The sequence below is a fragment of the Canis lupus genome, chromosome 1 (genome assembly GCF_048164855.1).
Source record: "Canis lupus baileyi chromosome 1, mCanLup2.hap1, whole genome shotgun sequence".
Classification (NCBI taxonomy): Eukaryota; Metazoa; Chordata; class Mammalia; order Carnivora; family Canidae; genus Canis; species Canis lupus.
Window position 1 is genome coordinate 110,181,516 of NC_132838.1, and position 17,956 is coordinate 110,199,471.

Below are 17,956 nucleotides of genomic sequence, written 5' to 3' on the forward strand. Positions count from 1 at the left end.
CTCAGAAAACCCCACTGTCCATGGCTCCCACCTCACTCAGAGCACAAGCCAGATTTCTTACAGTAGCCCACAGGGCCCTGCATTAGCTCTCTCTTTTTTTTTTTTTTTTTAAAGATTTTACTTATTTATTCATGAGAGACACACACACACACACACACACAGAAAGAGAGAGAGAGAGAGAGAGGCAGAGGGAGAAGCAGGCTCCATGTTGGGAGCCTGACGTGGGACTTGTTCCCGGGACTCCAGGATCACGCTCTGGGCCAAAGGCAGGCGCTAAACTGCTGAGCCACCCAGGGACCCCCCTTGCATTATCTCTTACCACCTACTCCTGCTCTCCTTCTCAATCTACCCAAACCACAATGTTCTTTGAATACCTCAGTCATGCTCTGACCTCAGGGCCTTTGCACTGGCTGTTCCCTCTGCCTGAGACTCTCTTCTCTCCCCATATACCTGTAAGACACACTCTCTCTCTCTCTCTCTTATTTTTTTAAGATTTATTTATTTACTCATGAGAGCCACAGAGACACAGGCAGAGGGAAAAACAGGCCTCCGCAGGGAGCCCAATGTGGGACTCGATCCTGGATCCCAGGATCATGCCCTGAGCCACCAATTTGTCCTAAGACTCCCTCTCTTACCTCTTCCAAGAGACCTTCCCTGACCACTGTCTGTCTCCCTATCCCCGTTATCTTTTTTCTCTATAGGACATAGCCTTACACAATATATTATCATTTGTCTGCCTTATTTGTTATAATATAAAATTCCAGCTCTATGAAGGCAGGCGCTTTGGTGTGTTTTGCTCATCGCTGTATCTGTAGCACTTACAGCAGTGCAAGACACACATTAAGTAATCAGCAAATATTTGTGGAATGAATGAGCAAATAGTCTCCCATCGCTGTGCCTCTGCATAGCACTCGGCAGTGAATCTTTAGTGAGGGAATAAAATTAAACATAATGGCTAAAGCTCGCTATGTATGTACCTATGCTAATGACTTTAGCTGTGTCGTCAGCTGTCGTCCTCAAAACAGCCCCATAACAGCAGGTCTGCAATGATCTCCCTTTTGGTCAAACGGAGGAAACAGAAGTCCAGAGAGGGGACATTACTTGCTCAAAACCACACAGCTGCCAAGTGGCAGTGCCAAGATTTCCCCAAGGCCCTCCGTTTGCAGCGGCCACACTCCCAACCACCCGACTGCGTATCTTATTATTCTCATTTTCTGTCTCTTGTTTCCATCGTTCTCTGCTGGAGCCTCTCTCCTGCAATCACTCTGAGTGTGAGGGCGTCCCCCTCCTCTCTCTGCAGACCTGCATTTGAATCCAGGCTGACTGGACATCGGTGAGAGATGTTGCCTCTCTGTGCCTGTTTCCTGCTCTGTAAAATGGGGATATTAGAAGACTACTTGCCAGAGTTGTGAGGAGGCTTCCCTGAGATGCCACAGGCCAGTACTTAATAAATAGAGATCGTGGGGTGCCTGAGTGGCTGAGTGGTTGGGCCTCATCTGCTTTTGGCTTGGGGCGTGATCCCGGGGTTCCAGGATCCAGTCCCTCATCGGGCTCCCTGCAGGGGGCCTGCCTCTCTCTCCTTGTCTCTCACGAATAAATAAAAAATAAATTAAGGGCAGCCCTGGTGGTTTAGAGGTTTGGTGCCTGCCTTTGGCCCAGGGCGTGATCCTGGAGACCTGGGATCGAGTCCCACGCGGGCTCCCTGGGTGGAGCCTGCTTCTCCCTCTACCAGTGTCTCTGCCTCTCTGTCTCTCTCCCTCTCTCTCTGTCTCTCATGAATAAATAAAAAAATCTTTAATAAAATAAAAGAAATATTTAAATAAATAGAGATTGTGAAGACAATGACCTTGACTTCCTTGGTCCTGGGGGAATCTCTTTCACCTCCCCATCTTTCTTTCTTTTAAAAAAAAAAAAAGATTTATTTGAGAGAGAGAGAGAGAAAGAGCAGGAGCAGGGGGAGAGGGCAAGCAGCTTCCCCTGCTGATGCTGAGCAGAGCAGGAGCCACGGTGGGGAGGGGGGGCGCTCCATGCAGGGGCTCAGCGGGGACTCGATGCCAGGACCCTAAGATCATGACCTGATCTGAGGTCAGATGCTTTGAACCCACTGAGTCGCCCCGCCTCCCCATCTTGGTGTCTGCACAAGGGCACCTCTTGGTCCCTCTGGGAATCCCTGCCCCCTCTCCCCATCTCCCCCACTTTCTCGGGGTCCCCCTCCTCCTGACTCCCCCTCGCCCCGCCCAGCCCCTCTCTCTGGACTTCCAGGCACCAGGCTGAGAGGGAAACTCACGAGTAAACAGGGCAGCCTGGAGTCTGGAGAGTGGGGCTGCCATGGTGGGGGTGGAGGTGGCCATGGAGTAAACAGCATGGCTGATGAATTTCTCATCAGTATCATCTCCCACTTGCCCTCAGCCCCAGCGGCTCCATGGAAGAAGGCTGGTCTGGGGAGGGATGTGCTTCAGTTACTGTTCCAGTAAAACACCCCCAGGAGGGGGAGGAAGGGTAGCCATGGCCCTCATAACAGAGCCCTAGGAAAAAACCACTGGGGAACAGGGTTGGGGGTGAGGGGGCACAGAAGAAATAATAAAGAAAAAAAAAAAAACAGACTTGCAAGCAATAGAATCTGAGAGTCTCCAAACAGCAGGTGCCATGATTAAGGGGAGTCGCAGAACCTCCAAACCTCTACCTCCCCGTAGCCACCTCACACATGCAGGGGATGCCACAGCTTCAGGGGTTGGCAGTGGGTCCCCGCGTCCCTGTCCACACCCAAGGACTCACATCTGCTGAGCGTTGGTTCCCAGCTGTGACTTCATGGAAAGCGCTTCGTGCGGAGACCCCTGTACTCACCCTGGTTCCTCTTTCTAGGAGCCCTCTTCTTCCATATGGTCGATTCTGGTCTCTTCTGCCTTCAAAAAGGTCCCATCGATGGTCTCACGTGTTCTCCCAGTGGGAAAATCTGTGTGGCTCAGCTACCCCTGTCTTTGCCAGTTTCCCACCTGATCCTACAATCCCTACACCTGGCATGTCCGTCCCCACTCCCCTGCTTTCTGCTAACCAATTTGCAGACTTTCACAGGAGTCGGAGGATGTCCTGGGTTCGGCTCCAGGACACTTCGGCTTCACTCACTGTCCATATAACCTTGGACAAGCCCCTTGGCCCCTCTGAGCCTCCCGTTGCTCATCTGTAAAATGGGGCTCTTCATACACCCTACCTTACAGGGGTGACACAGAACATGGTGCTGACCTCCAGGAAGTGCTCAGTTGGTTAAGCATTGCCCTTAAAATTACTACCTTAATCGGAGCGCCTGGGTGGCTCAGTTGGTTAAGCATTGACTTTTGGTTTCGGCTCAGGTCACAATCTCAGGGTCATGAGATCGAGCCTTGTGTCAGGCTCCCTGCTCAGCATGGAGTCTGCTTCAGACTCACTCTCCCTCTGCCCCTACCCCCACCTCTAAAAAATAAATAAATCTTTAAAAAAAATATTGCCTTAACTGTGTCTTAATTATCCTGGTTAACATTTTTTTTTAAGATTTATTTATTTATTCATGAGAGACACAGAGAGGCAGAGACACAGCAAAGGGAGAGGCAGGCTCCATGCAGGGAGCCCGGTGTGGGACTCCATCACAGGACCCTAGGATCACGACCTGAGCCAAAGACAGATGCTCAACCGCCGAGCCACCCAGGTGTCCCATAGCTACCATTTAATAAACACATCCAACGAGCCAGGTTCTGTGCTATTTACAACCACAACTGGAGTCTGTTCTCTGGGGCATGTCCTGGCATCATTCCCCCTTGACAGATGAGAAACTGAGGCTAGGAGAGGTTAAGTAATCAGCCCACTTGGCAAGCAGGTGGTAGAGCCAGGCTAGAACCCAGGGCTGGTTATTGAGCATTTACCTGTGATGCTGTCCACCAACTAACCTGAGGTGTTTCATGCTCAAGTGACCCCACTGTCTGACCCAATGATGCCAACACTCTAGAACACAGAGGTCTGATTCACTTCTTCAGGGAGGTGAACCAGCAGAAAACTTCACAGCCTACTAGATAACCAGGGGTGTACTTTTATTTACAGGTTTCCAGAAAGTGCTTGGTGTGCACATGAATCCAGGGACCTTCACCAGGAACCATGACTTAAAGAACTGAATCTTGAATCCTTCTCATCCAGAGGTGTTTCTACATCTGCAAAATAAGAAAGTGGGGCAAGCTAGACCAGGTGGTCTGGAAGATCCTATGGAACTCTTGGATGCATTCATTTATTCATTCATTGTGTTGTCAAGTATTTATTGAGGCCGTATAGGGCAGTAGTTTAAGGGAAAGACTTTGGACTCAGGCAGACCCAGGTTGGAATCCCGGCTCTGCTGCCTGCCAGCTGTGTGACCATGGACAAGTCACCTAACCTCTCTGAGCATCAGTTGCCACCTCTGCAAATCATGACTACTAATAGCACTTAGCTGAAGAAAATGATGAGGGTTAAGTGACTTGAAATGCATACATGGCCTTGTTGGGGACAGCCTCAGCCCTGCCTTCAGGGGCACACAGTCCAGAGGGAGAGATAGACCCATTCCCAGTCAGTGGTAACTCAGAGTGGGCAGAGCTGGGACACCTAGAGAAGTTGACCCAGGGATTCAGGGTCAGGGGGGTCAGGAGGCCTTCCTGGAGGAGGAGACATTAGAGCTGAATGGTGACCGCCGTTGTGAGCACTCAAGATACAAGAGTCACCATGTGAAAACTTATCATTGGTCTGTGGACATTTAGAGCAAGAAAACAGAACATGGTCCTGAGACCTTCATCCATCGATTCATCTTTTTTTTTTTTTTTGTAAGTAATCTCTACACTCAACATGGGGCTCAAACTCACAACCCTGAGATCAAGAGTCGCGTGCTCCACCACCTAAGCCAGCCAGGAGCCCCCATTCATTCTTCTGGTTAATATCCCCTGCTCTGCTCAATGCCCAGCCCTGCACTGCACAATGTTGAGGCCACATTGCCCAAGACAGCCCTGGCCCTGGCCTCCCAGGGCTCACAGGTAACCACTGAGGACAGAGATTGAACAATTCATTATCTAAATCATGACTTCAAAAGGAAATGACAGAAACCTGGGAAATCATATGGCAAGAAAACCTTTCCCATGACATTGATGAATTTCCCCCTTTGTTGCCTCCCAACCATGAGCCCATCCACAGAAAAAATACATTCACTCAATAAGCATTTATTAAGGGGTGCCCAGGTGGCTCAGTCGTTTGAGCATCTGCCTTTGGCTCAGGTCATGACCTTGGGATCCTGGGACCGAGCCCCACATCAGGCTCCCTGCCCAGAAAATCATTTATTAAGCTCTTTTTTTCGCGATGAACTGATTTTTATTTATTTTTCTTTTTAAAAATATTTTATTTAAATGCAATTTTATTAAGCTCTTTCTGAAGGCACAACATAGTGTCTGCCATCAGGGTTTCTTAAGTGATTTGTTCAGACTTTGCTTCCTGACCAAACTGAGACAATGTGAACTGATGGGGACAGCCCCTCTGCCCCTATTCAATCAACAGCAAACAGAGTAGTGTCCTAAAACACATTTCTCCTATGTCCTTCCCCTGCTTATACCCATCAGTGGCTCCCTATTACTCTGAAGGCAAAGACCAATGGGCTGACTTTGGCCTATATCCCTGGTTCTCACTCTGTGAGACCCAACATTTGCTTTATCTAACATTTTGAAATGTCTCTCTGATGTTCTGAAATAGGGGGCATCTGGATGGCTCAGTCACTTAAGCATCTGCCTTCGGCTCAGGTCACGATCTTGGGGTTCTGGGATTGAGCCCTGAGTCGAGGGCTGTCTTCTCCCTCTCCCTCTGTGATTTTTCTCTCTCTCTCACTCTCTCTCAAATAAATAAGATCTTAAAAAAATAATATTCAGAAATTAAACTCATAGGTACTATAGCCCATGAACACACAGGTTGTATTTTTAAAAATTAATTTTGTGTCCTAACTGAACTCCAAAGGGGAAATAAAAGCCATTTATAATAAAATAATAATCTATTCTCATGTATGCATGCTCAAATAAGGCCAATCTAAAGCACATCTCATTAGGCAGATACTAGCATCTCTGTGTCGACTCCTACAAATGAGACAGGAGCAAACTGTGTTGTTTGGACAGTTGCCACAATCAGCATAGCCTCGGGTGGTGGGGCTTCTAGAAATAGTGAATAGCTCTGAATAACAATGTACACAGTGGTTGCATTCCAGGAAAAGGCAGTGTATCTGAAAATACCGTAAAAGCACTAGTGTTTATATGCAAGACACAGCTGGGTTCTAGACTTGGATCATCATAAATGGGTTTTCCTACATATATGGGTGTCCAGTGGGACATTGGGTGGCTAAGTGGGGCCCAAGAGCATGCGGATTGCTGAGGTATCCGGCATCTCTAGTCCATGCCCAGTAAATCCAGCCACACTGCCAATCACTGTGACAAACCCAAAGGACCCCACCATTTCCAAAACATCCCCTAAAAGCAATCGACAGTCTGATGGCTTCCAGCCTGTGCACACCAGGATGGCTTATCTTGAGATTCTCACTCTGTTCCGTCCACTCCACCCACCTCGCTGTCCCCAAACTTCAGGCCTCCATGTCTCGTGTTCTTCTTTTTGGAAGATTCTTCCTTGTGCTCTCAGCTTCTAGGCCACTTCCCCCAGTCCAGTCTCCCTTGGCGTCCCCTGTCTATATGTAGTTCAGTGGTTTGGGTCTATTATTTTCTCATTTGTTGGCTGTTCCTCAGCCCCCAACCCCCGCAATGGACTGGAAATAGGCACCAGATTAGTGTCGTCACTGCTGACCAGCATCCGACCTAAGGAGCCTCGATGACTCTGCACTAGACAAATGTCAGGGAGACAGAGGTTAGTGGAAGAAGAATTCCTGGAGGTGATGTGGGCAAGAGGCAAGGCTTTTCTTAGCTGCCAACCTCAGATAGGATTTGGGACAATGCACAGAGCCATGGTGGAGCACTCTAAGTGAGACTGTGCCATGCCATGGGCCTCTGCTACCTCTAAGATCAATTCCCAGCATTTCTAGAGTGAAAATGAGTGCAAATTCCAACTGTGCCATCTCCCTCCTGAGTGAACTTAAGTACATTCTTTAACCTCTCTGAACCTCATATTCTTCTCTATAAAATGTGAGTGATTATGCCCACCTCCCTGAGTGGTTATGAGGCTCAAGTCATGTTCATAGATCTCACGTATAAAACATTGAACACCGAAGTGTGCGCTCAAAAAGTATCTGTCGAATAGAGGGCTCCCAGTTCAGGACCTGGGTCAGAGTCCCAGCTCCGTGGCTTGCATGCTCTGTGACTCCAGGCCAGCGAGTTTCCCTCTCTGAGCTTCAGGTAACTCAGTCTATCCTGTGGGGCTCTTAACTGTGTTTCCCGCATAGATGTTGTGAGAGTGAGATCAGATCACACAGGTGCAGCACAGTAGGGCTCCTGGTAAGGACCTGTCATTATTATCCGGAATGTAGGGCGCCTGGGTGGCTCAGTGGTTGAGGGACTGCCTTCTGCTCAGGGTGTGATCCCGGGGTCCTGGGATCGAGTTACGCATAGGGCTCTCTACAGGGAGCATGCTTCTTCCCCTGCCTACTGCTCTGCCTCTCTCTCTCTCTCTCTCTCTCTGTGTGTGTGTGTGATGAATAAATGAATAAAACCTTATTATTAGGAATGGTTCTGGGGTATAGGGCAGCCCCCAGCCTTGGGGTAAATGAGGATGGGGAGCGAGGGGGCATTTGCACACATGGAACTTTATGGAATGGATAGGGAAATTGAGGCCCAGGGAAAGGAAGGGTCTTTCCAGAAGTCACAGGGTAGCCTGGAAGCAGAGCAAGGACCAGAGACAAGGGGAAGGGCCTCCTTCCGATCTCCATGGGGGATTACAGTCAGATGGGGATCCTGGGCAGGGAGTGGGCCCTTTAAATCTTAAGCTCCACCTTTGTTTAGAAGGGTCTTTGGGGGAGTATAAAAGGGGGTGCAGTTCCTCTCTGCTCCAGAAAAGCACCTGCTGCTCCTGCCCACTGGCCCCAGAGCCCTGGCCTTCCTCTAGCCACCCACCACCTCCGCCTGGGAGCCATGCAGCTGCCAGCCTTCGACATGTGGAAGGACTACTTTAACCTGAGCAAGGTGGTGTTGGCACTGATCCAGAGTGGGGGGCAAAGGCCAGAGGCCCAAGGGAATGGGGAGCCGAGACCTGGGCCCCAGCTGGGGCAGGATCAGGGTGTGGGAGGGCCGGGGGCCAGCCGAAGCCTGGCCACCCTGTGCAATTTCTGCAAGCACAATGGGGAATCGCGCCACGTCTACTCCTCACACCAGCTGAAGACCCCAGAGGGTGTGGTGGTGTGCCCCATCCTGCGGCATTATGTGTGTCCCTTGTGCGGGGCCACCGGCGGCCAGGCTCACACGCTCAAGTACTGTCCGCTCAACGGCGGCCAGCAGTCTCTGTACCGCCGCAGTGGCCGCAATTCAGCTGGCCGCAAGGTCAAGCGCTGAGGATCAGGAGGTGCCTACCCCCCTTCTACCCCCAACCCTCCTGGTTTGGTCCCTGCCTAGTCTCTGGACCCTCCCCCTGACTCACCCAGCCCTTTGGAACTTCTGGCTCCCAGAGCTACATCCCTGCGGGATCCTGAAACAACAGGCTGCTGGGGAGCCCCGCCAGCTCTGCCCCCCGGGGCCTCTCAGGCCTGGAGCTCTGTCCTGGGGGTGTCTGTGGATTCTTGGTGAGGCAGGACTGCTGCCCTCTGGACTGCAAGGCCTGGTGGCTCCTTCTGGACCACCGTTTGTGGATCTTTAGTCTTTCTGGGGGCCAGTGTCACCAGCAGCCCCATGATCCCATTCCTGGTGGACTTCTTGGATTATTGGACCTAGAGGACCCAGCGTGCTCTCCCAGGCCCAGCCTAAGAACTTGGAGAGAGTGAACGAGACTGGCTTGGACACTCTAGCCCAAGAACATCAAGATGTGATTCTGACTTGAGACCAGCTTTGTCCACCTGCTTCAGCCACCACATGTGAACTCATGGTTTCACCGTGGACTTCCCTGGATTGTTCCTTCCCAGCCCGGGCAGCCCATCCACCGGGAGCTGGGGACAGGAGGAGGCATGCGGCAGGAGGCAGGGAAGGGGGGGGGCGAAGGGGGGGACCTTGTCTTGGAAGGCTTATCTGGGAGTGGAGAGCTTGGGGTGCGCTGCTGACATCCTTCAACTCCCCCTGGTAGACCTTGTTGTTCATTCTGTTTCACTGCACTCCCGCCCCCAACACCCCCAACCGCAAATCACCAATGGGTGTTTCCCACAGCCGGAGGGCGGGCAGCTCTCCACTGCCTCCCACCCACCTTTCAAGGTAGTTTGCTAAAAGTCTTTTTTCTTTCTCCCAGTTTTCTTTTTCATTTTTTTTTTCGTCCTCCAACATTTAATCAATGAAGCTCCGACAAGAAAGGGGTTTTAGTGCCCAGATGGGAAAGGCAACTGCCTAGATTTTATTTTAGGGGCAAGGAAAAGAAAGAGCCCCGGTCAGATTTTTAAGTTGCTCCGTTTTTGGCTCAGGGCTGGGCCCTGGGTGTTCAGCACTAGTGAATAAAGAACGTTTCTGGTTGTCTCTGAAGTCACTCTGGTTCTGTCTTCTCACCTGGAGGCTGAGGGAAGGAAACCACGTCTGCCCCAAGGCATGGAAAAAGGGAAGGGGTCTTGGGGTCCTTTAACATGCCCCTCTTCATGTCTCCACGTCTCAGCCTCCACCTTAACCCCAGATTCCATTTTTTTTTTTTTAAAGCTTTTATTTATTGGGATCCCTGGGTGGCTCAGCAGTCAAGCGCCTGCCTTCAGCTCAGTGTGTGATCCTGGAGTCCCGGGATCGGCTCCCACATCAGGCTCCCTGCATGGAGCCTGCTTCTCTCTCTGTTTGTGTCTCTGCCTCTCTCTCTCTCTCTCTATGTCTCTCATGAATTAATACATAAAATATTTTTAAATTATTTATTTATTTATTCATGAGAGGCAGAGACACAGGCAGAGGGAGAAGCAGGCTCCCTGCAGGGAGCCCGATGCAGGACTTGATCCCAGGGCACTGGGATCACGACCTGAGCCAAAGGCAGACACCTAACCCCAGATTCCTTCTCCATGTCCTTCTTGGGGTTCCCCCCTCCCACCCTGCTAGACCACAGGTCTTCCAGGACCAACTTTATGGTAGTTCTTAAATTCTACTCCCAGACGCTCTTTGGAGAGGTGGTGAAAAATATGGTCCCTAGCCCCTTGGAAATGCCCATATGCACAAAATGTTGCTTATAACATCAGGGTTTCTTTTTTTTTTTTAAGATTTATTTATTTATTCATGAGAGACACACAGAGAGAGTCAGAGACACAGGCAGAGGGAGAAGCAGGCTCCATGCAGGGAGCTTGATGTGGAACTCGATCCCAAGACCGCAGGATCACACCCTGAGCCAAAGGCAGATGCTCAACCGCTGAGCCACCCAGGCACCCCTAACATCAGGGCACCTTGTACCCCACTGGTCCACACATATTTACTAGGCGCCTATTTTGTGCCAGGCACCTTTCTAGGCATGGATGGGTATATCAGTGAACAAAGCAGATGACACTTCTGGCCTCATGGAGCTGACTTTCTAGTGGGGTAGGAGGTGCACTGACCATCAATCAACAAACACATAATAAAATGGTGGATGATAAGTGCTCTGCAGGAAAACAAGGTAGGGTGAAGGGATGCAGGGAGAAAGAAGAAACTATTTTCCACAGGGCAGTCAGGGAAGGCCTTTCCGTGGAGGTGACATTTGAGCAAAACCCAAACGAAATGAGGAAAGCAGAGAATATCTGGAGGAAGGGAATTCCTGGCAGAGGGGACAACAAATTCAAAGGCCCTGCAGTGGCAGGAGGCCAGCTGTATGGTAAGAGTTAAGATCAGAGAGGTACATGAGGTGGGCAGAGAGTTGAGGATCTTGCAGACCCTGGTGAGAACTTGACCTTCATTGTGCATCCTCAGACTGTGCGTGGCACCATAGACCCCTCCCTATATATGCTAGTCACATAGAGAACCAAAGACCCCAGTTAAGGATCTCTGCTCCCAGGTTCTTTTCCAGAAACACAGCTCTGTCCACAGTAGAGACCCCTCCTCCAAGTTAAACCAAATGATACATAACAAGAAGATGCCCCAACCCCGGAGCCATGGTGTTCCCTGGGCAGCAGGTTGAGCCCCAGAAGAAGAGGGAGCTGCATGGAGCAGGAAGATGATGGCCTTTCAAATGGACCGATGGAGAGCTTCATAGTTTAATAAAGGGACCCCGTCTGACAAAGTGTGGGCAGCAGGTACAGAAAGCGACAAGTGGTGGTACATGCAGTATTTGGGGGCATTACAATGAGTGGAGGGGTGCATGTCAGACCCCGAGAACTGAGGGAGAAAGATACGAGGGTGCATCTGGAGTGTGGAGGATGGGAGGCTCTTGGAGACATCCATGAGCGCCTCACAAGGTTGAAGCATCCTGGAAGCTTCTGGACACCTGGGATGGGGCTCAGAGGAGAGAGCTGGAGATAAGCAATTAGTGGTTGTCAAGCTTGCAGGTTTTGTTTTTTTAATGACTTAAGTCATTTGTTCAACAGATAATTGAGTGGCACGGTAGATGACAAAAGGGAAGAACATAAAGAAGCCAAGGGAACAATGGACCCTGACCTCTATCACCTCCAGCACCTCACACCTGCAGAGCTCCGTGCTCCTCTGCCAATGGCTCCTTACCTGCAGCTTTCTCGTGACCTCCACACCAGATTTAGACCCAACTCCCCACTGAGCCCAGACTTTCAACGAGTCACAATATCCTGGCTGCCTTCCTTAGATGCCCAGGGTGAAGGGAGTTGTCTGGATGACATGCAGGGGTCTGGTGCAAATCTTGGCTGGGGGTAAGGGGTCAGTTAGGACATGGTGAGTATCAGGTGCTCAGGGGGTGTTATAGGTTGAATTTCATCCCCCCAAAAAGATATTTTGAAGTCCTAACCCCCAGTACCTCAGAATGGGACCTTCTTTGGACATGGGGTCATTGGAGATGTAATCCTTTTAGATGAGGTCATACTAGAGTATGAGGTGCCCTTAATCCAACTTGACTGGTGTCCTTATAAGAGGAAAGTAGGGGCCTGGGTGGCTCAGTCGGTTTGACATCTGTCTTCGGCTCAGGTCATGATCCCAGGGTAGTGGGATCAAGTCCCGTGCAGGGTTCCCTGATCAGCAGGGAGTCTGCTTCTTCCTCTTCCTCTGACTCTCCCCTTGATCCCCACCTGCCTCTGCCACTCCCCCTGCTCCTGCATGCTCTCTCACTCTCTCTCAAATAAATAAAATCTTTAAAAAAAAAATAAGAGGAAAGAGGTACACAGAGGAAGACAGAGGCAGAGATTGGAGTGATCCTGCCACAAGCCAAAGAAGGCCACAGAGCTGCAAGAGGCTGCAAGACGCAAGAGAGATCCTCCCCTAGAGCCTTCAGAGGGAATGCAGGAATGCCAACAGCTTGGTTTCAGGATTTCTAGCTTCCAGAACTGGGGGAGTACATTTGCGTTGTTTTAAGCCACACACTATGTGGTATTGTTATGACTGCCCTTGGAAACTGAGGCATCCCTAAAAACTAATACACAGGGGCACCTGGGTTGCTCAGTGGTTGAGCATCTGCCTTTGGCTCAGGTTGTGATCCTGGGGTCCTGGGATCAAGTCCTGCATCGGGCTCCCTGCAGGGAGCCTGCTTCTCCCTCTGCCTATGTCTCTGCCTCTCTCTTTCTCTGTCTCTCATGAAAAATAAATAAAATCTGAAAGAAAGAGAGAGAGAGAGAGGGATCCCTGGGTGGCTCAGCGGTTTAGCGCCTGCCTTGGGCTCAGGGTGTGATCTTGGAGTCCCAGAATTGAGTCCTGCATCGGGCTCCCTGCATGGAGCCTGCTTCTCCCTCTGCCTGTGTCTTTGCCTCTGTGTGTGTGTGTGTCTTTCATGAATAAATAAATAAAATCGTAATCAATCAATCAATCAGCTCATGAGAAGGCTGGAGGCGGGGAGCCACGGGCAGAAGTGAGAGGCACATGGAGCTCTGCAGGTGTGGGTACGTTGAGCCAGGATGCAGGAGGGCTGGCATCCTCTAGCATCTCCTCCATCTCCCATGAACACAGAGACAAGGCAGCTGGGCAGACGGTCAGCACACAAGGCAGCCTCCCAGACTCAGGGCAAGCACACAAGGGGCAGGGTGGTCTGGGAGGGCAACCAGAATCTTCTGCTCTGGGGCTTCATGCACCCACTCTGTGCCTTCTAGAACAGAAGAGAGGAGACAGAGGCTGCACTTCATGCAGAGAAGCAAGTGCTTAGAAGTGACCTCCTCCTTCCAGAACCACTGTGGGCTTAGGAGGGGAGGTTCTATACCCACTTCCGCTGGGGAAGGAGAATCAGATCCACTAAAGATGGATCTAGAACCCCCACAGTGTTCTCACTGTGCCCTGAAGTAGCGCAAGCCTGAGGTTGAATCCCTGAAACTCAGGTTCCCACCGTATGCATGGTGCCTGCCAGTGTCTGGGTCTCGGAAATTGAATTTGGGCCCCGTGGGAGGTCCACGTGTCCTGGTGAGCTGGAACTAGAAGTTAAAGCTGATTTCCACAGTTGACCAGAATTGGGGCCATTGTGGAGGATTTTATACAAAGGACAGGAAAAGGTAGCTCTGTTAACTAAAGTATTAACTTTAATCTGCATTGAGCATGCCAAGAGATCACTTTTTGGGTTTCCCTTCCTATTGCTTTATGTGTCTTTCATTTGTCCTTTTGGTCTCCTCCCGCCTTCTTTCTCTTCTCCTTTCTTTCTTCCTTCTGCCCTCTCCCGTCCCACCCTCCCTTCCCTCTCCTCTGTCAGTCATTCTGACAAATGCAAACCTTTCTCCCAGACTCCACTCTCATCATGCACCCCTGCCAATGCAATACCCACCCAGATGTCTCATCATGTTCAAAACAGAAATCCTATTGGCTCGGAATTCACCCAGAATCTGACCACCTGCCCCCAGCCCACTACTACCTACCTGATCCCCACCATGACTGATAAGTTTCCTTGTCCCTCGTGTCCCTGCTTCTGCTCTTGACCCTCCAGAGTACATGTCAAATCCCAACATAAGTGATCCCATTAAAAACAAGTCTGCTTGTGCTGCTCCTCAGCCCAGTCCTTCCATGGTCTCTGTCTCACTATGTAAAAGCCCAAGTCCTGGCCTCTCTCTGGGCTGGAGGCAGGGAGAGGCCAGGACCTCTTCTTCTACCCACTCTTTCCTCCCTCCCTCTTCCTTCAATGCTCCAAGAATATTCCTGCCACCGGGCCTTTGCACTTACCCTTTCCCCTCCTTGGATTGCCCTTGCCCCAGAGAGCCACATGGCTACCTTCCTTGCCTCCTGCAGTTCTTTGCTTACATGTCACCTTCTCTGTGAGGCCTTCCCATGCCCACACTCTGGATCTTTCTTACCTTGTTCTACTTCTCTTTCCTCCTAACACCTTCCACCATCTAGCATGCTTTACTGCTCATTTATTATGTCTGTGGTTACAATGGTCAGTTTCATGTGTCAACTTGGCGAGGCTACAGTCCCCAGCTATTGAAACACTAAATCCTGGTGTTGCCATGAAGGTGTTTTGTAGATGTGATTAAAGTCTATGTTTAGTTCACTTTAAGAAAGATTATCCTGGATCATTGGGATGGGCCTGATCCAATTAGTTGACAGGTTTAAGGAAGAGAGCTGAGAACGTCCTCTCTTAAATTCAGCTCCTTTCACTTTTTACTGCAAACGATAGTGAGAAGTCCATTTCACATCTTGATTCAACACGCGCACACACACACACACACACACACACACACCTGGTGCAAAAGTTTCACAAAATAATAATCGTAGTAATAATAATAGGACAATTATTACACACTAGGAACTGCTCAAATACTTGATACCTAGTGACCCATCACAGTCCAATGAGGTGGATTCTGAGGTTAACCCCCACTTTCTGGAGAGGAAAAGTAAGGCCTAGAGAGGTTAAGTCACCTGTCCAAGGTTACATAACAAGGAGAGGGAGAATTTGAACCCTGACAGGATGCCTCTGGAGTTGAGCAATTTCCACTATCCTGAGATGCATCTTATCTCCATACCGCGCAGTCTCATTTTTTCCTATTCTGCTTTATTTTGTTTCTTTTTTTTTTTTTTTAGATTTTATTTATTTATTCTTCAGAGACACACAGAGAGAGAGGCAGAGACACCGGTAGAGGGAGAAGCAGGCTCCATGCAGGGAGCCCGACATGGGACTCAATCTGGGACTCCAGGACCACACCCTGGGCTGAAGGCAGTGCTAAACCTCTGAGCCACCTGGGCTGCCCTATTTTGTATCTTTAATAGTTGTTGCATCCCATTAAACATTTTTTCAGGACCCACAGTTTGGAAAACATGTCTTAGAAAGGCTTCCCTGATTTATGCCCCATCGCAGGGCCTTGCTCTCTGACCTCCTACACACACACACACAAACACACACACACACACACCCCGGGGTTCCCCACGCCTCACCTCTGCCCACAGCTCCCTGCCTCCAGCCCTTCTCATGAGCTCCACAGCCCCCCAAACCAGTCTTCTTTGGTGTCACCAGCATCCTGGGTGCCTCATTTTGATGCCCAGCATATTAATTTTCCCCGAGTTGCCATAACAAAGTATCACAAACCAGTGACTAAAAAAAAAAAACAGTGACTAAAAACACAAAGGTAGGGATGCCTGGGTGGCTCAGCGGTTGGGCACCTGCCTTCTGCTCAGGTTGTGATCCTGGAATCTGGGATCAAGTCCCACACTGGGCTCCCCTTGGGGAGCCTGCCTCTCCCTCTGCCTCTGTCTCTGCCTCTGTCTCTGTGTCTCTCATGAATAAATAAATATTTTTTATAAAACCCCCACACACAAAGGTACTCTTCTCCATTCTGGAGGCTAGAAATCCAAAATCAAGGTGTTGGCGGTGTTGCGCTCCCTCTGAAGGCTCTGGGGGAGGATCCTTCTATGCCTCTTCTCTTGCCTCCTTGCTTTCTTCCTTGTCTCCTGCAGCCTCAGCTGCCCTGGGCCTTCCTTGGCTTGTGGCAGGATCACTCCTAGACCAGAGTACTGACGGTCACCTAGAGGGCTCCCTTCCTCTCCCCAGACCGATAGTTACATGCCCTGTACATACTACCTCTCAGATGTCTTCCAGTTCATTTCTACCCTTTGCACCATCCCTGCCTAGTCCCCTCCTCCCCTCTTTCTATCCCCTTTCTGCCCCTGTCCCAGATTTCTCCTTTGAGTCTAGCCAATAATCTTCCCCTTCCCACCTATTCTCTATACAGCTGAGTGGGGTTGGGGGGTATCTTTCTAAAGCACGAATCAGACCGTATCTTTCCTTGCTCAGAACCCACGGCCTGTAGGATTGTATTCAAGCTCCTTAATGTTGCCCATAACGCTCAGCAGGGGCTGTCCCGGACCCCTGGACTCTGATCCCTCATCAGACACATGGTGGGACCTCATATAAACCCAGCCCCGCTGAAAGTCAGCTTGTTACCCACTGTGTACCTGCACTCAGAGAAATGTGATCAGAGAAAACCCGATCTCACTTCAATTTCAACACCAGTAACCCTGAATGACTGGGTCTATTGTCTGTTTCCCTGGGTACTCACTCATTCTTTCAACACTTTCTCCTGTCTCTTCCCTAACCTCAAGACCTCCCTGTCATCTCAGACCCTTCTTCCTACTCTCCTGAGACAATCTAAGGAACTCCTCTCCCCTCCCACTATATTGTGTGGCTGAACAGCCCTTGCCCCTTAGACTACCCTCCACTCCTGCCCTCGGTCCCACTCACCATGCCCATTCCAGGACATTGATCCAAACACTCTCCCCTCCCTCATGTGCACCATCAACCTCCCTTCTTCTGAATCATCCTAAATTGGCCTACAACATAGTATTACAATTCCTATCTTACATAAACCTCTTAAGATCCCAGGCCCCCTTCCAGTAGACCCCTTTGCTGGGCTAGAAAGGATCATTGAGGCTGGCTCTCTCCAAATCTTAATCAATCAATAAGCCCTTTCAATCAATCAATCAATCAATCAAAAAACCCTCTCTTTTCAGATTTTATTTATTTATTCATGAGAGACACACTGAGAGAGGCAGAGACACAGGCAGAGGGAAAAGCAGGTTCCGTGCAGGGAGCCTGATGCAGGACTCGATCCCAGGACCCTGAGATCACCACCTGAGCCAAAGGCAGATGCTCAATCACTCAGCCACCCAGGTGCCCTGATTTATATGTCATTTAATCACTGACATCTCCTAAAGTTGTATCTCAAGACTGAACCTTTCCTCTAAGTCCAGTCTCAAATATCCAACTGCCGATCTGACAATTGTCCTTGGTTGAGTGAAGGGCACCTCAAGTTTGGGCAAACCTGAACTCTCGATCCTCTTGCAGCTCTGCCCATCTTTGCTTCTAGTAGCTCCAACCTTCCTGTTGCTTAAGTCAAAGATGTTGGAGTCATCCTGGACTCCCTTCTTTCTCCCACTTCCTATACCCAACTATACTTCACTTCACCTCCACAGCTACCACCCCAGCTGGAACCATCACCACCTCTCTCCTGAACCATCTCTCTCCTCAACTCAGCTTCCACTCTTGCTTCCTAAATTCAGTTCCCCCAGAGGAATCCTATTAAACCAAGAACAGTTAGATAGATCATGTCCTTCCTCTACTCAAGGGTCCTCCTGTGACTCGAACTCCTGTAAAGGCCAGTGTCCTTACAGGGACCCATGAGCCCTATGCCATCTACCTCCCTGCCCTGCCCTGCCCTCCCCATTGGCCTCCTCAACGTTCCTGGAACACAGGAGACACAGTCCCATCTACCTCCCTGCCCTGCCCTTCCCACTGGCCTCAACGTTCCGGGAACACAGGAGACACAGTCCTGCTTCTGGCT

General features: G+C 50.2%; 1 protein-coding gene across 1 annotated transcript; it reads left to right on the plus strand.

The window, feature by feature from the left end:
• The first annotated feature begins 8,030 nt into the window (after nucleotides 1-8,030).
• NANOS2 (nanos C2HC-type zinc finger 2) lies at nucleotides 8,031-9,107 on the plus strand. The gene has a single exon (XM_072811724.1). It carries the CDS (start codon nucleotides 8,094-8,096, stop codon nucleotides 8,508-8,510), a length of 417 nt encoding a protein of 138 aa, XP_072667825.1. The 5' UTR covers nucleotides 8,031-8,093; the 3' UTR covers nucleotides 8,511-9,107.
• The last annotated feature ends 8,849 nt before the right edge of the window (nucleotides 9,108-17,956 follow it).